Source organism: Panthera uncia, chromosome A2 (genome assembly GCF_023721935.1).
Source record: "Panthera uncia isolate 11264 chromosome A2, Puncia_PCG_1.0, whole genome shotgun sequence".
NCBI lineage: Eukaryota > Metazoa > Chordata > Mammalia > Carnivora > Felidae > Panthera > Panthera uncia.
The window spans coordinates 87,861,700-87,884,824 of NC_064816.1; the positions used below are offsets into that span (position 1 = coordinate 87,861,700).

General features: G+C 36.8%; 2 protein-coding genes across 3 annotated transcripts in view; one reads left to right on the plus strand and one right to left on the minus strand.

The window, feature by feature from the left end:
* The window catches only part of SLC25A40 (solute carrier family 25 member 40), a 52,919-nt gene extending 36,934 nt beyond the window's left edge, over positions 1-15,985 (minus strand). Inside the window, exons 1-3 of the mRNA XM_049641392.1 lie at positions 15,796-15,985; positions 2,001-2,066; positions 227-347 (exon numbers count right to left, since the gene is read on the minus strand). Of these exons, the coding sequence (XP_049497349.1) occupies positions 227-323 (97 nt within the window). The 5' untranslated portion in view covers positions 324-347; positions 2,001-2,066; positions 15,796-15,985. The remainder of the gene's footprint in view (positions 1-226; positions 348-2,000; positions 2,067-15,795) is intronic.
* A 93-nt stretch (positions 15,986-16,078) lies between these two features.
* Positions 16,079-23,125, plus strand: part of DBF4 (DBF4 zinc finger) — a 30,075-nt gene continuing 23,028 nt past the window's right edge. For both annotated transcript variants that reach the window (XM_049641386.1, XM_049641387.1), the window contains exons 1-2: positions 16,079-16,424; positions 17,912-18,084. In XM_049641386.1, coding sequence (XP_049497343.1) covers positions 16,379-16,424; positions 17,912-18,084 — 219 coding nt within the window. In that variant the 5' untranslated portion in view covers positions 16,079-16,378. The remainder of the gene's footprint in view (positions 16,425-17,911; positions 18,085-23,125) is intronic.

Here is a 23,125-nt window from a genome sequence, read left to right on the forward strand (position 1 = left end):
AAGTTCAGAGAGAAGTAGAGACTGTCTCAAACTGCACTCAGCCTAAGAATGGCAAAGACAGTAATAAAATTCAAGTCTCTTGATTCTCTCTCCAGAGTTATTTTTATGTTACGCTGATGGAGAGATATGATGAAGCATGAATGATAATACTATCATTATTTCAGACAGTAAATTCAAATGGAAATCTATAACAGTTACATAATCTATAACATTAACATTATTTTACCCATTAGTGATGTCAGGATAGCTCCAGTACAAGAGGCAAACATTTGTTGAAGGGGTGTCACTTTGATAATCTGTGGTCCCTCTGACTCAGGATCCATATTTTTAACTGACTAAAGAAAAATCTGTTAAGGAAAATCAAAATGTAAAATAGGAGTTTAATGAAAATGCCCTCAGATCTGACTGCTAAAAATTAAATCATCTATAAAAACAGTAACCAGCATTAATATCAAAGCACGTGCTGTTGACCACAATCAAAAATAAATATGTATAAGTTCTACACAAAGGCACTAACTACACAATTGTCATTAATAGAACATGCACTCTGATTTTCCAAAAATGGTAGTGCACTTAAGCTGTGTGAGCAGCATCACATTTGTAAGACAGTTCATAGAGCAGTAAGAATACAGACTCTGGCCAAGTAACAGAATGAAGGCACCTGATCAACAAGGCCCAGAATCTGTGTATTTAGCCTCGTAAGAACTACTTATATACTCTAATATAGAGCTAGCAAATATATCATTATTTCTGATGCATGCCAAAAGTTGCTCCAAAGGTATAAAATAAAAACACATAATCTTCAAAAGAAGCATTATCTTAGAAAAATTTGATGTGAAAAGCAATATATACTCTTTTCTAAAAAGCCAGTTAATATAAAAAAGTATAAAAACCACTTATAAACCTTTTATTCAAAAATAACCACTAGCAATATAAGGGTATCACCTTTCCAAATGTCTATGTACACACAAATGCATATATAAGTATGTACATGTATATAACATATACACACATGCACCTGCAGATTACACATAATAAATCAAACACGTACAAACATTTGTATACCTGTGTACATGCATCTTTTTAAAAAAACAAATAGGTTAATACTATTCATAATGTTTAGTATCAGTGTGGACCCTTAAAAATACATTACAGACATTGTATCAATAAATATAGATTTATACTATCATTTTTAATACTTTGAGTTTTTGATTGTATTTAATCAGTCTCACATTGTTGGATATTTAGGTCACTGTCAAATTTTCATTATTCATTCACTCATACACTCTTGTATAAATATCCTCATATACATAGTTTTTTGTAGTCTTCCTAGAATTACTATATAAGAAAAAGTAAGCTTGCTAGGCTTAACTAAAAACTTGAGATAAATTGCCAAAATGCTTTCCAGAAAGACTGGACCAATTTATACTTCCACTGGAAATAAATGAGTTCCTATTAACCCAGAATTTCACCAAACTCACTCTCTCTCTCTCTCTCTCACAAACACACTTTGGTATCACTTATTTTTTTTTGTGAACAATTTGAAAGTAGGTTGAATACATCACACCTCTTCATCCTAAAAACCTCAGAATATTCTTTAAAAAAATTTTTTTTAATGTTTATGTTTTTGAGAGAGAGAAAGAGAGAGACAGAGCATTAAATCATCTATAAAATGATGGGAGAGGGGTAGAGAGAGAGGGAGACCACAGAATCTGAAGCAGGCTCCAGGCTCTGAGCTGTCAGCACAGAGCCTGACCTGGGGCTCGAAAGCAAAAACTGTGAGATCGTGACCTGAGGCGAAGTCAGATGCTTGACCAACTGAGTCATCCAGGTGCCTTACCTCAGAATATTCTTACATTTCACAGTAACATTATCAAATTGAGGAAACTTAATTTAGAGAGTCTCCTATGGTTCATATTCCAATTTTATCTATCATCCCAATAATGAACTTCATAAAAATGGTAGTCTTATTGTTTCTTTGGACTTTTCTTACTACTCACCTGGTTTAAGTCTTTTCCTCAACTCTATGGTGCAATATTTTGTTTGTAACATCAGTAGCTGAAAATCTGTAGTGAAAAATGAAAGTAATTGTCTTATTTTTTCACACAAGAAAAGGAGAACCTAAGGAAAGGAGTATGCAAAAAAAACCAAAAGACAAATCAACAAATATTTACTGAGTATCCTCTTTTACACACTTTGAGGAATATTGCCACAGTAAATTTATTCTGCTAAAAAAAAACCCAAAAACAATTCTAGAACCTGCACACTCTGATTAACCTTAGCATCACTGAGTCAGTAAGATTTTGTGCTGCAAAATTAAGTATTCAGCATTATCTATCTATGAAGTATTTTTTAGGAAAAAAGTTTAATCTAGATCTAAACAATCCACTGGATCTAAGTTCCAATTTATAGGAAATTCAGAGACTCAAGTAACATGGTTAAGAATACCACAAAATAGGAGAAATTGTAACACTCTATAGGACTATTGTCTTGGTTTCAACAAATGAAATTAAGGTGGGAGAAAAGCAGGGGAGGGAGAACTGTTCTAGTATAAGGGAATCTTGTGAGAGTTACCAACCAAATACATCTTGATTCAAATAAATGAAATTTTAAAAGTCAGTTTAAGGGTAAATAAGGAAATCTAAACATCGTCTACATATCAGATATTAAAAAATTATTATTGATTTTGTTTGATGAGATAATAGTACTATGGTTATACTGGAAGTGTCTTTTTTTCAATTAGAATTTTTATTTATTTATTTTGAGAGAAAGAGAGAGAATGAGAATGAGAAAGAGAAAGAAAGAGAGTAAGCGTGTGCCATGAAGGGGGAAGGGCAGAGAGAGCGCATCCCAAATGTGGATTACTTTCACAACCATGAGATCATGACCTGAGCTGAAATCAATAGTCAGACAGACACTTAACCGACTGAGCCACCCAGGCGCTCCCAGAAGTGTTTTTTGTTTTTTTTTTAAGAGAGTCACAGTGTAAGTATTAAAAGCTAAAGTGTTATAATAGCTGTAGTTTACAATACTTCAGAACAAATAAATATACTAATGTTAATAATCTGCTGGGGTGCCTGGGTGGCTCAGTCAGTTAAGAGTTTGACTCTTGGATTGAGCTTCACGCTAGGCATAAAGCCTGCTTAGGATTCTCTCTCTCCCTCTACCCTTCCCCTGCTGTGCACACACTCTCAAAACAAACAAACAAACAAACAAACAAACTCCTAAATCTAGGTGGTAAATATACCATAAGTTTTTCACTGTTCTGTATTTTTCTGTATACAGGAAAATTTGAACAATGAAATTTTTTTAGTTCCTGAAATTTATGTAGAAACTTCAAGTCAAGTCCAAGAAAATACTTTTAACATTTGTTTATTTGAACATAGTTAAGTGGAAAAATAATAAACATATGCTAGAATATAGGTGTACTCCTCCTCCAGAAGACTAAAAAGGCCTACAATGCTTTATTTTGACATCCTTTCCAGCAAAGTTGTTAACCTGAATATGCTCAAACCAGAAAAAAGAGTCAAAAAAACTGATATATTTCTAACAATTATATAGAATTATATAGAATGTAAGTCAGAAATTCAGTTGTAACATTTGAGAACTCAGAATTAAGGTTATTGGACTTTTTATTTCTTCTTAATAGAAAAGTATTTTAAAAAAATTATAGCAGCAATTTTTATAAGATCATAATCTACTTAACAACGAGATCTGAAAAATTAGTCTCTTTTTCAATTTATCTGAAAAATAATATGGGAAAAAATGAACAACATAACCACAGATTTGGAGGCAGATGGTGAAAAAGTAGGAAGTAATAATCATTGAGGACTGTCTAGAACTTATATTCTCCAGTGTTTTAAATTCCTTACAGTCCTATCATCCTACTTATCTTTTTTCTTTGCATCCTTCTACTCTTCTAGTGGCAGCTATTCTACCCTTTCCAGGGAACACACAGACTATTGGGGGAGATGATTTTAACATTAATATATCCTGTAAACTCAGTATATTTCGTAAAGAAATATTCTGCAAGAAAAGCTTTTTCCCCAAGTCCCCCAGCTCCTATTTTTTACACCTTTTCTGCATTCTACACAGTACTTAAGTTGGTATTAATAGTTTGGTATACACCGCCAAGGTGATTTTCAAGTATAAAAGGCAAACATTCTCAAGCATGAATAATGAACGAGCCCTTCTTGGGGAAAGAAATAAATTTAATTAGTGACAAAATAATACTCAACCAAACAATGGATGAAGAGGCTTTAGTTAAAAGGATTAGGGCAATACCCAAGTTGGAGGACAGTAAATCAACACATACTTCGTATCATCAGAATTTTTAATTTTTTTCAGTCAAATATATTAATTGCTATCTTTTTTTTTAATTTATGTTTTTATTTTATTTCTGAGAAAGAGAGAGAGAGAGAGAGAGAGAGAGAGAGAGTGTGTGTGTGTGAGCAGGGGAGGGGCAGAGAGAGGGGGAGACACAGAATCCAAAGCAGGCTCCAGGCTCAGAGCTGTCAGCACAGAGCCTAATGCAGGGCTCGAAATCCCAAATTGTGAGATCATGACCTCAACCGACTGAGCTACCCAGGCGCCCCTAGTTTTACAATTTTAGATCTTATATTCAAATCTTAACCCACTTGGGAGTTGATTTTTGTGTATGGTATAAGAAAAGGGTCAAAGTTCTTTTTTTTCCTTAATGTTTATTTATTCTTGAGAGAGAGAGAGAAAGAGAGAAACAGAGTGTGAGTGGGGGATGAGCAGAAAGAGAGGGAGACACAGTATCCAAAGCAGGCTCCAGGTTCTGAGCTGTCAGCACAAAGCCTGACGCACTGCTCAAACTCGTGAATAGAGAGATCGTGACCTGAGCCGAAGTTGGACACTTAACCAAATGAACCACCCAAGTGCCCCCAGCGTCAAAATTCTTATATTGTTAATGTAGTGAAGTTTATCTATCTTTCCCTTTATAGACAATACCTTTTTGTTTCCTCTTTAAGCAATCTTTCCTTACTTAAAAGTCCAAAAAACATATGCCTCCCTAGGTGTGTTGAAGTTGTGCTATTGAACAGATATTAATTCTTTAATCTAAGTGTAATTTTTTATTAAAAAAAATGTTTTTAATGTTTACTCATTTTTTTTAGAAACAGAGCACAAGTTGGGGAGGGGCAGAGAGAGAGGGAGACACAGGATCTGAAGCAGGCTCCAGGCTCTGAGCTGTCAGCAGAGAGCCCCACATGGGGCTTGAACTCATGAACTGTGAGATCACGACCTGGGCCGAAGTCAGTCACTTAAATGACTGAGCCACCTAGGCACCTTTAAGCAGAATTTTTTAAAAAGCATGTGAAATAGTGAGCCAATTGCATCATTTTCCAGATGAAAACAGGTAACTATTTTCTCCAGGTCCAATTACTAAATAATCCCTCTTTTCTCCTCTAAACAGGTGCTTTGTGGAACTGTTTCTAGGCTCTCTATTCTATTCTGTTAAACTTATCCATACTTAAACCTTATCACACTGCATTATTATGTAGTTGTAATAGGCGCTTATATCTGTGGTAGGGTAAATCCACCCTACCTGTTCTTCAGAAATGTCATGGCTGTTCTTGGCCCTGTGGTCTCTCATGTAAATTTAAAAATCATCCACAGGGCTCCTGAGTGGCTCAGTCAGTTAAGTGTCTGACTCTTGGTTTTGACTCAGGTCATGATCTCACAGTTGTGAGATCAAGCCCCTCCACTCAGTGTGGAGCCTGCTTAAGATTCTCTCTTTTCCTCTCCCTCTGCCCCTTCCCTGCTCATGCTTTTTTTCTTTTCCTCTCTCTTTCCAAAAAAATAAAAAATAAAAATAAAGAGAAAGTCAATCAAAACACTACTGAGTCATCACACAGAAAGACAGCAAGAGGGGAAAAAAAGTAACAGATAATTACAAAAATAACCAGAAAACAATTAACAGATGGCAGTAAGTACACACCTATGAATAAATTACTTCAAATGTAAATGGTCTAATCGCTCAAATCAAAAGACATAGGATGGCGGAATGGATAAAAAACCAAGACTCATCTATATGCAGACTATATTTCAGACCTAAAGATACATAAAGAATGAAAGTGGAAGGATGGAAAAAGACACCATACGAACAGAAGCAGAAAAAAAAGGCTGGTATCTGATCTGAGTAAAAACTCAAATCAGATAAAACAGACTTTGAAACAAAGACTGTAATAAGAGACAAAGTATTTACATAATAATAAAGGGGCAGTTCAACAAGAAGGTATAACAATTGTTGTAAATATCCACAAACCCAACACTGGAGCACCTAAATGCATAAAACAAACATTAACAAACATAAAGAGAGAAATTGAGAGTAACACAGTAATAGTAAGGGACTTTAACACCCCTTATATCCATGAATACATCATCCAAGCAGAAAATCAATAAGAAAAATGAACAGTCTTTGAACAAGACATTAGACCAGATGGACCTAACAGGCATATACAGAACATTTAATCCAAAAACAGAATACATATTCTTTTTAAATGCACATGGAACATTTTCCAAGATAGATCACATTAAGGCCACAAGTCTCAATAAATTTAAGAAGAGTGGAATAACATGCATCTTTTCCAACCACAACAGTATTAAAATAGAAATTAATCACAAGAAAAAAAAGAGAGAAAATGCAAACACATGGAGGCTATACAACATGGCAAGAAACATACAATGGTCACCAAGAAATCAGAGGAAATTAAAAAATACGACTAGGGGAGCTTGGGTAGCTCAGTCATTTAAGCATCAGACTTCGGCTCAGGTCATGATCTTGCAGTTCACGGGTTCAAGCCCCACGTTGGACTCTGTGCTGACAGCTCAAGCCTAGATCCTCCTTTGGATCCTGTGTCTCCCTAGCTCTCTGCCCCTCCTCCGCTCACACTCTGTCTCTCCCTCTCTCTCAAAAATAAAAAAAAAAAAATTAAGAAAAATGCTTTTTAAATAAATAAATAAATAAATACATCTAGACAAAAATATAATGGTCCAAAATCGTTGGGATATAGCAAAAGCAGTTCTAAGGTAAGTTGATAACAACAAAGGCCTACCTACAGAAGAAAATTATCAAAAAAATCTAACTTTATACCTAAAGGAATTAGTAGGAACGAAGCCCAAGATGAGTAGGAGGGAGGAAATACTTGAGCATAAATAAATGAAATAAAGACCAGAAAAAGAAAAAAAAATTGATGAGAACAAGAGCTGGTTCTTTAAAAATATAAACAAAATTGATAAAACTCATTTAAAAAAAAAGACACATAATGAGAAATGAAAGAAGAATAGTAACAACTGACACCAGAGAAATACAAAAACATTCTAAGGGAATACTATAAAAAATTATATGTTTGGAATTTAGACAACCTACAAGAAATGGATAAATTCCTAGAAATATACAATCTTCCAAAACTGAATAAAGAAATAGAAAATCTGAACAGACCAATTACTAGTAACAAAATGGAATCAGTAATCAAACAACTCCCAACAAACAAAAGTCCATTTAGAGAAGAGTTCACACCTATTGTCCTCAAACTATTCCAAAAAAACAGAGAGGAAAGAAAGTTTCCAAATACATTCTATGAGACCAACAATACCCTGATTCTAAAACCAGACAAAGACACTACAAAAAAAGAAAACTACAGGCCTCTATCTCTGATGAACACAGATGCAAAGGCCCTCAACATAACGTTAGCAAACCACACTGAACAATAAGTTAAAAGGATCATTCACATTGATCAAGTGGGATTTAAGTATGAGTCAATATTCACAAATCAATCACTGTGATATACCACGTCAACAAAACAAATGATAAAAATCACAAGATCATTTCAACAGATGCAGAAAAGTATGTGACAAAATCCAACACTCATACATAATAAAAATTCTCAAAAAAGTGGGTTTAGAGGTAACATACCTTAACATAATAAAGGCTATATATGAAATATCCACAGCAAACATTATTAATAGAGAGCTTTTCCTTATAAATATAGAGCTTTTCCTCTAGCATCAGGAACAAGAAAAGGATGCTCACTCTTGCCACTTTTACTCAACACAGTACTGGAGTCCTAGCTGCAGGAATCAGACAAGAAATAAAAGGCATCCAAATTGATAAAGAAGAAGTCACTACTTGCAAATGACAGGATATTATATATAGAAAACTCTAAAGACTCCACCAAAAAGCTATTAGAATAAATGAATTCAATGGGTACTGAGGAGGGCACCTGTTGGGATGAGCACTGGGTGTTGTATGGAAACCAATTTGACAATAAATTTCATGTTAAAAAATAAATAAATAAAATGGTTTAAAAAAAAGAATAAATGAATTCAGTAAAGCTACAGGATACAAGTTAACATGCAGAAATCAGTAGCATTTCTATACACTAACAACAAATTAGCAAAAACATCAATTAAGTAAATAATTCCATTTGCAATTATGCCAGAAAGGATAAAATATCTAGGAATAAACTCAACCAAGGAGGTGAAAGACCTGTACTCTGAAAACTATATAACACTGATGAAAGAAATTGTAGGCAACACAACTAAATGGAAAGATATCCCATGCTAATGGATTGGAAGAATATTGTTAAAATGTCTATACTACCTAAAGCAATCTATTGATTGAATGCAATCCCTATTAAAATGGCAAGAGCACTTTTTTTTTTTTTTTTTTTTTTTTTTTTTGCAGAACTAGAATAGATAACAAAATCTGTGTGGAACCATAAAGATCTGGAATACCCAAAGCAATCCTGTGATGGAAGAACAAAGCTGGAGGTATCACATACCACAATCTCAGATTTTAAGATATACTAAAAAGCTGTAATAATCCAAACAGTATGGAAGTGGCACAAAAACAGACACAGATCTGTTGATGGAACAGAACAGAGAGCCCAGAAATAAACCCACATTTCATCAAGTGGTCAATTAAAGTATGACAAAGGAGGCAAGGACAAGATAAACAATGGGGAAAAGACAGTCTCTTCAATAAATGGTGCTGAGAAAACTGGACAGCTACATGCAAAAGAATGAAACTGGACCACTTTCTTACACCATACACAAAAATAAACTCAAAATGGATTAAAGACTCATATGGGAGACGTGAAACCATAAAACTAGAAGGAAATGTAGGCAGTAAGTTCCTTGACATCAACCATAGCAACATTTTTGTAGAGGTCTCCTCAGGGAAGGGAAATAAAGCAAAAATAAACTATTAGGACTATACTAAAATAAAAAGCTTTTACATGGCAAAGGAAACCCATCTTTAAAAGGCAATATATTAAATGGGAAAAGATATATGCAAATGATTACCCAATAAAGGGTTAATATCCAAAATATAAAATGAACTTACACAACACCAAAAACACAATTGATAGGATTTAAAAAATGGGCAGAAACCCAGATAGACATTTTTCTAAAGAAGACATACAGATGGCCCCAGACGTATGAAAAGACGCTCAACATCACTCATCATCAGGGAAATGCAAATCAAACCACAGAGAGATATACCTTACCCATCAGAATGGCTGAATCAAAAAGATAAGAAATAACAAGTACTGGCAAGGATGTAGGGAAAAAGGAATCCCTGTGCACTGTTGGTGGGAATGTAAATTGGTGTAGCTACTGTGGAAAACAGTATGGAGGATCCTCAAAACTTTAAAAAAAGAAGTACCATAGGATGCAGTAATTCCACTTATTGGATATTTCTCTAAGTAAACAAAAACACCAATTCAAAAAGATATATGCACCCCTATGTTTATTGCACCCTTACTTACAATAGCCAAGATATGGAAGCAACCCAAGTATCCACCAACAGATGAACTTATAAGAAGACATGGTGTATATATACATATACGTAAATATATATAAAGAACCATTACTGAGCCATTTGTAACAACACAGATGGACCTAGAGGGTATTATGCTAATTGAAATACATCAGAGAGACAAATACGATTTCACCTATGTGTGAAACATTAAAAAAAACCCAAATAAACAAAAAGCATAAACAGACTCATAAGTACAGTGCAGTGATGGCTGCCAGAGGGAGTGGGTGGGGAATAGGCAAAATGGGTGAAGGGGAGTGGGAGATACTCTTTCAGTTATGGGTTGAATATGGTACTGGGATACAGAATATAGAGAAACAGGAAATAACCGCTAATGGTATTGTGATAGGATTCTATGATATCATATGGTAGCTACCTATACTTCTGGTGAACATAGCATAACATATAGATACAAGATACTACTTCATAGCAGTAAGAAGGGCATAATTTCAAAAAATGAAAAATAAAAAAAACATTAAGTGCTGATGAATGATGAGTATGTGGAGAAATGGGAAACCTTTTACATACACTGGAGGGAATGTAAAATCATGCAGCCACTGTAGAAAAGTTTGACAGTTTCTCAAAATGTTAAACACAGAATTTTCATATGACCAAGCAATTCCACCACTAGATATATACCTGGAAGAACTAAAACCACAGCCTAACAAAACCTTGTACACAAATATTCAGAGCATTATTATTCATAACAGCCAAAAGTGGAAACAATTTGAATGCTCAACTGAGAAATAAATAAACAAATGTGGTGTATCCTTACAAGGGAATTTTACCCAATCAAAAACAAAAAAAAAAAAAAAAAAGAATGAAGTACTGATACATGCTATATCATGGGTAAACCCTGAGAAACATTACACTAAATGAGAGAAGCCAGACACAAAAAGACATATTTTATGATTCTATTTATATGAAACTTTCATAATTGGCAAATATGTAGACAGCAGATTCATGGTTGCTAGGGGTTGAGGAGAGGGGGATTAGGGGAATGACTGCCGAATGGCTATCAGCTTTCTTTTTAAAGTTTTAAAAATGTCCTGGAATTAGATGGCGTTGATGATTGCATAAGAATATAAATACACTCAAAGTCACTAAATTATACATTTTAAAATGGTGAATTTTATGTTGTATAAATTTCACCTCAATTTTTTTAAAAACTAGGTGAGGTATTTCTTCACTCTCACAGACTAGGATGCAACTGGGGCTTCTATACATTGCTGGAGGGCAGAGTCAAAAACTTCAGTAATTTCCCATGGTGTTAAACATTCAGTAAACATATGATCCAGCAATTCCAAGAAAAATAAAAACATATGTCCACAAAAGGACCTGTATACAAATGTTCATGCCAGCATTATTCATAACAGTCAGAGGTGAGAAGAAACCATCCAAATATAAATCACCAGGTACACTATATTCACACCATGGGATACTATTCAGTGATAAAAAGGAATAAACTATTGTTACATATAGCAACATGGATAAATCATAAAAGGTTTATTTTATGCAAAATAATTCAGAGTTACAACATATAAATTATATGACTTCACTTATATTAGGTTGAAATATAGGAAAAACTATGCTAATAGAAACCAGAGAACTGGTTACCTCTGATGGGATGAGAAAACGGAATGAAGAATGAAATAACCTTCTAAAACAGAAATGTTCTATACCTTGATTTTAGAATAAATTACATGGATATATGTATTTATTAGAATTCATCCTGTATGCTTAAAATGTGTGCATTTTATTGTATATGGATTATCAGGAATACAGAAGTCTCCCCTCATCTGCCAGCGGATACATTTCAAGACCCCCAGTGGATGCCTGAAACCTCATATAGTAACAAAGTCAACGTATACTGTTTTTTCCTATACATACACACCTATCATAGTTTAATTTATAAATTAGGCATATTGAGAAATTAACAATAACTAAAAACAGAATTATAACAATATACTGTAATAAGAGTTATGTGTATATGGTCCCTTGCTCTTTCAAAAGATCTTATTATACTGTACTCATCCTTCTTGTGATTAAGTGAGATGATAAAATGTCTGTATGATCTGATGAAGTGAGGTGAACGAAGTAGTGTTAGGCTACCACTGACCTTCTGACAATAGATCAGAAGGAAGATCATCTGCTTCTGGACCATGCAGATAAGGGACTACTATATTATAGAAATTTTAAAAATTTACATAAGGAGAATTCTATGGGGTCTTATGTAAACCTTTCTCACTGATCATAGCACACTGTAGGTGCTCAATCAATACATAAGGAAAGAAGTGAGATAAATATGTAGACTATTTTATAGTCATGGCCAAATAGTATCCTGTATGACCCTTAAGGAATTTACAATCTAGTTCAGAACATGATGTATCACTTATGAACCAGCTCATTATCCTCCTATAGATGCCATAGCAGCCTCTGAATTATACTGTCTCAAGGGAATCCACTTTCAAATTCTGAATCTTCCTGTCTTGCTAATTCTCCATTTTTTACCCTTCACTGAGGTTGTGTTCAAGGACTTGATCCACTGAATTTTCCCTGGTTTTCCAGCCCACCCTCACTTGAGACATGGACCACACCTATCAGTTCCACACCTATCTTTTCATATGCTTAGCCTATGAAACTAAAAACATAATCTTCAAAAACCCCTAAATTCTCTAATCCACCAGGATATTGAGATTATAAAATGTGAAAATTAAATTTAAAAGATAGCAAGAGAACACATTTCAAAAGATAATATACCAACAGTTAACAAATGAATCAAATACGAATATTGCTGAAGGCCTCAAATTAGCAGGAGATAAAGGCTCAATCTAAGCTAGGCTTGGTATGAACAGGGAAGAGGAACAGGTGGAGTCCTAAGCAAAAGAAAGAAAATAGGAAAGTGATGACTATTACAGAAGAATGGACAAATTCATTCATTTGCCTAGGCTCTAAAATTAAAAAAAAATTAAATCTGGATAGGTGAGAGGTAGTCTGAAAAAGATTAGGCCTCATTTCATAATCACAAAAATTGTAGGGTAGATTGAGCAGATACAGTCTTCATTTACAAATGAGGAAACTGCCTAAGGTAATAAAACTTCTTAGGAATAGAGTCAATACTGAGTGGAATTCATTTCTCCTGATTCACAGCCAAATGTTCATTTAATTAGACCATGATTCTGCTCAATGTTCTACAACTTGGCTTAATAAAACTCTAAAGTTTAAAAAAAAATTTTTTTAATGTTTATTTATTTTTGAGAGAGAGATAGAGAGATAGCGCATGAGCGGGGGAGGGGCAGAGAGAGAGGCAGACACTGAATCCGAAGCAGGCTCCAGGCTCTGAGCTGTCAACACAGAGCCCAACCTGAGGCTTGAACTCAGGAGCTGTAAGATCATGACCTGAACTAAGGTCAGCTGCTTAACTGACTGAGCCACCCAGGCGCCCCTGCTTAATAAAACTCCTTAGGGGCGCCTGGGTGGCTCATTCGGTTGAGTGTCTGACTTTGGCTTGGGTCATGATCTCACGGTCCGTGGGTTCAAGCCCCGCGTCGGGCTCTGTGCTGACAGCTCAGAGCCTGGAGCCTGTTTCGGATTCTGTGTTTCCCTCTTTCTCTGACCCTCCCCTGTTCATGCTCTCTCTCTCTCTGTCTCAAAAATAAATAAAATGTTAAAAAAAATTAAAAAAAAAAAAACTCTTTAAACAAACTTCTCACACAAATAACCTTGCCCCTTCCCCATTCAGTTCTTCTTGAATGTATACCCTTCACCTGAAGCATACCCTAAGATATACTGTAACATAAAGTTTATCATCTTATCAACAGCCTGATTACTGACATGATAGGTAAGGGGGTTTCTATGCATACAGGGCATAGACACATGACCAAGTCTTTTCTGTAGCTACTGAAAGATTTGAGCTCCAAAAATATTTTTTTTAAATTAACCTTGAGTTACAGATTAGAAACTTATTAACACCAGTAAAACAGACTTTCTGCTTATTCATAGCTTGTCATTATCACCTATAATGAAGTAAAGGGTGTGTCTAAAACCATATGGTACAACTATGTTACTGTTTCCTCATTATTATAAATAAGAAAGGTAACTCGGTTTTCACTAGAACATAAAATGAGCTTCATTTTTTATTTTCTTGAATAGAAATGTGTTTAAATATTTCCCATATCCCCTAAACTTTCCAAAGACCCTATTTTCCCTTCCTATCACTTTAATTCCCTACATTAATTTTTTCAAGAGTACACTGAACCTGTCTCCACGTCAAGGCCATTGTTTTTATCTAGTACTTAACCTTAGTCATCTACTGACAGGCCTATTTTTCAAGTCTTGGCCTTCTTGAAATCTTGAAGATGGAGGAGCTGGTGTAGAGTTCACCAGAACGATAGCCCTTACTAAGCTCTCTGTGATACTAGTTAAGCTTTGAAAAATGTTTCATTTCATCCTCATAATATTTCAGAAGTATTAATTACAGCCTTTTCAAAGATTAAAATTAAGGTTCAAAACTACCCAAAGCCAGACAGTGAAGACTGCATGAGCCCAATGTTTGTAATTCTGTGACTTCTAGGAAGTTTCGTTCCCAATTCTCTTCCCACCTCTACGACCTTTTCTCCATCTTTCTCACTATTTCATCATGGTCTGCTCATCACTGCTTCTCTTATTTCACATGCCCTCCTGGGTAATGTCATTTCCTCAAATGACTTTCCTTAAAGTCATTCCTTAAATGACTTTAACTGCATTCTATATTCGTGTTTCTCAATCCTAAAGCTTTTAATAAACATAAAAATCTTGTGCTCTTTCTGTAGGTTTACATTTTGGAAATAGGTTGTTTCCCTCAAACAGAAATTCTCATGTTGAATGCTTTGTTCAAACTATACCTCCATCTGCCTCCCAAGATCTGATAACCTCTTCCGCATCACCCTCTGGCTGAGGGTGTCTAGGTCTCTCAAACCAATCTTTTCCCTCTCTTCACTACCTTCCCCCACCCCCCACCCCCCACCCCCCATCTCTCCTACCTTACAAACAAGTATTACCGATTGGTAATATAGTTTCATGATTCTCTCCCCAGGTCCTTCAACCTAAAGCCATCCACAACTGAACTCTCATTTCCCTTAGCAAACCTGAACCACCTCTTTGCATTCTCCATTTTGGTTAAGGGTTATTACAATCCTATGCTTTAAGGTACCCATCGGTGAAACGGTGATATTGGCACTAACCTCCCTGACCTCCACTAGTTCGAAAATCAACCATTATACAATGAGTGACTATTACGGCCAGAAGTTAATGAATGCAAAATGGTACAAGATTTAATCCTTTTCCTCCTTCACAAGTTTACAAGCAGTAACAAACCCAAAATAATTTTTTTGTGAAGCGTTTTCCCACTTACAAAATTATTTTACTTTACAACATATTTTAATGTAATCCTTTCTGTAATCCCATTATTATCCCCATGTTACAAGTAAAAAAAACTGGCACTCAAAGGGATTAGGTAATTTAACCAAAAGTTACACGCTGCTAAGTGGCCGGTCCAGACCCCAAACCCTAAAGCTTGAGATTTCAAATTCCATTTTCTATTATTGTTGAAATAAACTCCACAAAACGAAAACAGAGACCAAATGAGCAAGCAGCACACAGTCAAGTACCAAATGGCACAAGGCGACGTGAACTCGCTCTAGGCTGCGAGTCGCCTGGCCCGACCTTCCCTCCGACGCCCCCCTCCCCCCACAGGCTGCTCCCGCCCTGGAAGTCCCTCTGCGGCCTGGCCTGTCTCCGGCCGGCTGGGTCGGCGATGACCGCAGGAAAACCTCGCTCCGCGACTCGGGGCGCGCCGGGCAGAGGCTGCCGCTGCCAACCAGCCCGGCCTGGCAGGAGGCTGAGTCCTAGTTCGGCCGCAGCCACCACGCCTCCAGCCTCCGGGACAGCCGACCCGTGGGCAAGGAGCGTACCTGGTGAAGGAGGAAGCTGGAGGGCTAGCGGTCCCGGCAATCTTAGTAGGCGGGAATGACCCTGGTGGAGGGTTGGGCTGGCCACCTGGGCTAACTGCATTCACTACGTTAGGTAAACAAGGAGCCACAAGGACTCCACGGTAGCGGTGGGACCCAAAGCCACCAGCGGAGAGCGGTGACCACTGGCCTGGAAGGCACAGCTATGGGGGAGGGGCGAGGGGAGGAGACGCGGCCCGTGGGGGCGGGGCGCGCAGCGCCAGGAGGCAGGCACGTGGGGGCGCGGCGCGCGGCGTGAGAGAGGGCGGGGCGCGCGTACGGGCGCCGCGGCCGCGTGACGCGTTTTCAAATCTTCAACCGCCGCAGCCCACTCGTTTGTGCTTTACCTCTTCCTCCTCCGCGCCTTGGAGCCGAACCCGGCCCCGGAAACCCGGACGGTAGACGCGGCATCTCTGCTGCGTGGGTGTGGTAGTCTGCGGAAGGGAAGAGAAGACCCGCGGATAAATCGGCCTCGACGCGCTGTGTTTTCGTGGCCGCCCGGCGCGACACTCTCCCAAACCCAGTATGTAGGTGCCGGGCGGCTGCCATGAACTCCGTAGCCATGAGGATCCACAGCAAAGGACATTTCCAGGGTATGAAGCCCCTCCCCCGCCCCCGCAGTCCCTTTAATCCTTCCCTCTCCTCGTGGTTCCACCTTTGATTCTCTGGAGTTCTCCCCCCGGGGGTCTCTGCTCCTTTTCTTTTATGGCTCGTGCGTCCTTCTCTGTGGCCTGAAGGAAGGCTCTGTCCAGGGCTTTGCCTCAGAAAGGGAACGGATCCCATCCAGGCCCCCATGCTCTAGCCGCTGCCCCAGATTCCCGGTTGTGCCGTTGATTGTACAACCAGGAAACAATGTGCGGACCCGGGACCTCGCCGAGCCTCGGACAGATGCTGAGACTCAGCTCAGGCCCTTTGAGGCTGCCGCCGAGCCCTCTATTTGAAAGCAGAGGTGTTCGTGGCTTTTAAGTTCCTGATTAAATTGGGTGGCTGTGGGTGGGTTTTTGGTCTTTTTGAATGTATTTATTTTTCACTCATAAAGTTGAGGGATAGTATTTGTATTTCAAATACACCTTTGCTGTTTCAGCATTATAGACAAACATTTTCATTTTCGATGACTTTGTATGGTAGGTGCATTGCATCCTCCCAAGGTTTTCTTTTTAATGTGTCTAGTATATGTAGTAGTACGTGTATAGGAATCTCCATCTTAACGAACGGATTGTATTCTGAAAGTTAATTTTTGAGGCAGTTGTTTCGATTTCAGATGTTTTCAGGGGAAATAATGAAGTGAATGGTGATTTGGGTCTTAAAATGTACCATTGAGTTCTTAATATATAGACAAACTCTATAGGAAACTAAACTTCGGCATCTTGAGGATTAGGTCATCGTGGGTAACAGGTTTCTTGTATTGGAAAGTGTTAAACATTTTAAGCCCCAATTTTGAGTGTTCAACAGAATGGCAGATGCTCCATAAATATGTGTGAGTAAATAGCTCACGGAGTTTGCATCCTAAGGAGGAAAATCTTTCAAAAGGGTTTTATGTAGTTTCCCCCGAAGTACATAAAAATATGAACAAATACATAAATATTTCCTGCAGATTCAACTTTTGGCTAGAACAATAATTATTTTACAATATCTGTGAAAATAAGTATGGTATTTTGGTTTTTTATTAGGTGGTACTACAAAGAAATATGTTAAAATGCTTTTGAGTGGAGGTGCCTAGCTCAGGCGGTTAAAGCCTCTGACTTTGGCTCAGGTCACCATCTCACGGTTCAGGGGTTTGAGCCCAGGTTCCGGCTCTGTGCTGACATCTCAGAGCCTGGAGCCTGCTTCTCATTCTGTCTCCCTCTCTCTGCCCCTCCCCTGCTTGTGCGCTCGCTCTCTCTCTCTCTCTCTCTCTCTCTCTCAAAGATGAATAAACATTAAAAATGATTTTTAAAAAGTGCTATTGAGTGTTTAATTGGCGGGATTATAAAGATTTTTTTCTCCTCTGTGGTATAATGTTCTATAAGAAATAATTTTAAAATAGTAGAAATTTTTTTGTCCATATAAAACATCTAATTCTACATTTTTTAAACAACAGGTGGAATCCAAGTCAAAAATGAAAAAAACAGATCATCTTTAAAATCTATGAAAACTGATAACAAACCAGAAAAATCCAAATATAAGCCACTAGGGGGAAAAATATTTTACATTGACTTACCTTCTGTCACCGTATCTGAAAAACTGCAAAAGGACATTCAGGATCTGGGAGGGGTAAGTCAAAACTATACATTTTGACAAAGGAATAATTTGTGACTAGTACTTTCTACTGTGAAATCCTTGAAGATACTCATTTTGGGAAACATAATCATGTAATCACCAAGCTTAAAATTTTTATGAGCTGTTTATCATCAATGAAAAATTATTTGTTTTAACCTATTGTAGCATAATAGAACTTTTATGTTTCTGTGATTAATGTAAAGTTCACGAAGTTTGAGAACTGTGACTCCCTTGGCCTGGTGGAACCTCTGCTTGCGTTCTCATTATTATGTTGGTATGTCCTCCAGAGAGCAGCAGCTCCTTGATTGTGATTATTAGGGAGCTACATAAATCTGTCTGGACTAGCATAACAGTAAGAATGTCGTTTACAGAACAAGGAAAAAACCTCTACAAACCACAACGAGTTAAAATTAACTCTCAGTGGTAACAGTCTCAACAGAATGAATGTCATTAAGGGAACAATTTTGGGTTAACAATTTTAAAAGCCCTCTTTCCTACCTTACGCTTTGACTAAATGATTAAATAATTAGAAAGTTTGAGGAAAATTCTAAGATTTTCTTAGGAATAAGGTTAACACTGGGCAAATTTTAGCAAGTGAGGTTAAGAAGTCATTAATTTCTTTCCTAATTCGTCCTATTTAAAAAAAGGTTTGTGCTGCACTTTGAGTTTGTTGAGGTCAATACCTTTGAATAAGCGAAAGAATCCTGGCATTTCTAGAACAGAAATTTGCAGAGGAACATGTAACAAGTTTCTTGGAATTGTTTGTTGGTGTGATATTTACTTATTTATCTTTGAAAAGCTGTTCTACTTTGTTACTCATGTTATTAAAACATTGTCACATTTGTCATAGCAGTAACGTGTCATAATGACCCTATGACTGCATTCCTAAAGATCATGTCTTATAGGCCTGCCACCTTGGAACAAAGACTCCTTCGTTTTAGGTAGTAAGTACTTAAGCATCCAGGGAAGTGAAATGACTGGCCCAGTACAGGATCAGCCTAATTCCCAGACTGACATGCTACTCCACTATTCTTTTCCTTTAGGAATTAATGGCTACAAAGTAGCTTTCTGGTTTAGTTTCACAGCTTTCTCAAATATGAATAACCCATTAACTTACATGATATAAATCAGTGATTTTAGATTTGTATTTTTAGCAGAACTCTTCAAGCAAAATCATTCAGAAGTCCACAGTGTATAAAGCCAGTAAAAAGAAAACTGTTCTATATAAAACTGCACTTACGGTTAGTGCAGGGATGCTTGCTCTGCCTCCTTTCTCTCTCATTCCTACAGCAGTTCCTGAGGCACTTGCAAGAAACAAGTTTTGGATTAACTTAGGCATTTGATAATAGTTGGGTTTTATACAATTCAAATTTTATCCTAAAATGGTTTGAAGTAGACCAATGAAGTGAAGATTATATTAAGAGCATAAATTTCCAGATTTTTTCCCTCAAGCTGTGGATTTTCAACTAAACTTGATTAACTTTTTTTAATGTTTATTTTTGAGAGAGAGAGAGAGACAGAGTATGAGCGAGAGAGGGGCAGAGAGAGAGAGAGAGAGGAAGACACAGAATCCAAAGTAGGATCTAGGTCCTAAGATGTCAACGCATAGCCCGACGAGGGCTCAAACCCACAAACTGCGAGACCATGACCTGAGCCACAGTCGGACTCTTATCCAACTGAGCCACCCAGGCGCCCCTGATTGATTAGCTTTTAAAAAAATTTTTTTATCAAGTTATGATATCTCCCCTACACTATCTTTCCAATAATTTAGTGATGTCCTGATTTCTGTTCTTAGCACTTTACCATCTGTATAATTAAAAAAAAAAAACTTTGGTAATGGTCATCTTTTACATGAACTATAAAAGAATCTTGACCTCTAGACAGTAAGAGTTTTAGGGCTCAACGTTAAGGAATATTTAGTTGAATAGATATTCCTTGAAAGGCTGATGCTTTTTAACGCATTTTTTAGGATTACTTAGACCCTTTTCATTTTGTAATTGATCTTCAGATTATTACCAGTGTTTTTTTTCTGTACTTGTCCACTTTATGAATTTGTTTTGTCTACTCTTAATGAAAACATACCCCATTTATCTAGAGAGTACACTTCTGAGACATTCAACCACTGAAAACACAGCAGTGAAGTCTGACCTATTGGGGAAATATATTTTAGTAGTGGCAAGGAATATAGCTGTTGTAAAACCATCTAAAAAGGACATGGAACCAACCACATTTAGGCCCATATTTAAACATTTTGTGCCGAAATAAGGCAGTTGGAGAAGAACAGAGATGTAAGGACAAATGCCATATCATGAACTTTGAGGACAGAGTTCCTTATCTGATGTTCACTGTAACCTTCAGTGACTCAGAAATAAGTTTTGAGTTTACTCTTGAAAAGACCTAAATTCAGCAACAGCTAACAAATTGAAGACTGATGAAACTAAATCAATTCTATAGGGCATGGTATTAAGTGTTTTGGTAGATTCAAAAATGAATCTTAAGTTCATCCTGCCTTCAACTTCTGATCTTGGTAGAGATTACATGGGCACAATTAATTGTAACACAACATACAGTGTCAACAGGAGGGAGAAATTACTTCCAGTAGAGAAATTTTGGAAGCTTATTTGCAGACCCAATTTTAACTCTGCTTTGAAGACTGATTATAATTTGGGCATGTGCAAATTCATTACAGAATTGTTTCACTGGTATCTTTCATATACCAACACTATTTTAGCTGCTGGAGATGCAAAAATAAGATGTACTATACTGCGCTTAGTCTTTGGGAATATGAATCACCTAAATCATTTACAATATAGCATTGTCCGTGTCTAACAGAAATTATGTTGAAATTGCCATTAGAATACAGAGAAGAAAATGATTAACTTTGCCTTCAGAAATCATTGCACAGGTAGAGTTTAACCTAAGGCTTGAAAGTCTAGTAGGAATATACCAGGTAGAGTCAACAAACTAAATAGAGGAAAGAGTATATTTGAAAGTTTTTTTTAAGTTTATTCTTGAGAGAGAGGGAGACACAGAATCTGAAGCTGGTTTTAAGCTCCAACCTGTCAGCACAGCCTGACACGAGGCTCTAACTCCCAAACCGCAAGTTCATGACCTGAGCCAAAGTCGGACATTCAACTGACTGAGCCACCCAGGCACCCCTAGGAAAGAGTATATTTAAAATATGGGGTGCCTGGGTGGCTCGGTTAAGCGTCCAACTCTTGGTTTTCAGCTCAGGTCATGATCTCACGGTTCATGAGTTCAAGCCTGCTTCAGGCTCTGTGCTAACAGCCTGACACCTGCTTGGGATTCTCTCTTTCCCTCTCTCTCTGCTCCCCTCTCCTGCTCGCTTGCTCTCTCTCTCTCTAAATAATCTTTTAAAAAATGAAGCTATATGCATGTTATATGCTAAAATTAATTACCAGTGGGTCAAGGCCTAAACATAAGAGCTAAAACAAAATATAAGGAAAAGTCTTCATGACATTGGATTTGGCATTGATTCCTTGGATATGAAATCAAAAGCACAGAGAATAAATGAAAAAATAGATAAATTGAACTTCATAAAAATGAAAACGTTTGTGCACAAAAGGATATTATCAAGAGGGCAAAAACACACAAAATGGGAAGAAAAAGTATTTGCAGATCATGTACCTGGTAAGAGGTTAATATCCAGAATATATAAAGTGCACCTGTAGCTCAACAACAAAAAACAACCCAGTTAAAACATGAGTAAAGGACTAAAATAGACATTTCTGTAAAGAAGATGTACCAATGGCTAATAAGCACATGAGAAGATGCTCTACATCACTAATCATTAAGAAGATACAAATCAAAATCACAAGGAGATACCATGTCACATCCATTTGGATGGTCACTGTCAAAAAAATAAGTTGGCAAGGATGTGTGGAATTTGGAACCCTTGTGTACTGTTGGAGTTATAAAATGGTGCAACTGCGTGGAAAACAACTTATATCCAAAAGATTTGAGAGGAGGGCCTTGAAGAGATATGTTCATAGTGGCATTCACAATAGACAAAAGGTGGAAACAACCCAAATTTTTATCAGGATCAATGGATGAACAAAATGTGGTCTATACCTGCAATGGAATATTATTCAACCTTGAAAAGGGGTGAAATCCTTTTCCATGCCACAGTATGGATGAACCTTGAAAACACTGTCCTAAGCAAAATAACTCAAATACAAAAGAACAAGTACATGTTCCACCTGTATGAAGAATCTGGAATGGTTAAATTCATAGAAACAAAGTAGGACACAGGTTAAGAAGGGATAGGAAGAGAAAAAAAAAAAATGGGGGGGGGGGGCTTGCTGTTTAATGGATTCAGAATTTCAGCTTAGGATGATGGAAAAGTTCTAAAAGTGTATAGTGGTAATGGTTGTACAACATTGTAAATGTACTTAATACCACTGAATTGTGCACTAAAAAATAGAATAGTCAATTTTGCATATACTTTATCACAATTTTTAAAAAATATATAGGAGATTGGGCTTGTTTTGAAAAATTGGAACCTCTGGCAGCACTGAAGCCACATATTTATGAAAATGAAGAAAGCATTTGATGTGTAAATTGTGAATTTATATTCCTGCTGGCACGTGTAGGCATTTGAGTTTATAATCCCTGGAATTAATAAATGTGAATATCTTATTTACTAGTTGATGAAATGTTGCTCAGAAAAAAGGAAATAGTGATTTACATCTAGCCACTGGTATAAGCAGCAGATTCTGCTTAATGCTTAGATGGAATTAATTCATGTTACATGTTTTGCTGTTTTTATTGTTATTTCCATTTATGTTGTAAGATCCTATAGAAATTAGATACAGCTTTTTAAAATATTTTAGAAATTTTTCATTTATGGAAATAGTTAATGATTGATAGTATTTATGTCTACTTTAATTTTCCTGTCCTTGGATGGGAATGATCTTTGATAATGTTGACATTTGGTACCTGCATTTATAAATTCAGGCATTTAAACAGTGGTTTTCAAAAATTTTAGTAGGGTAATTGTCTTTGACCTTAGACT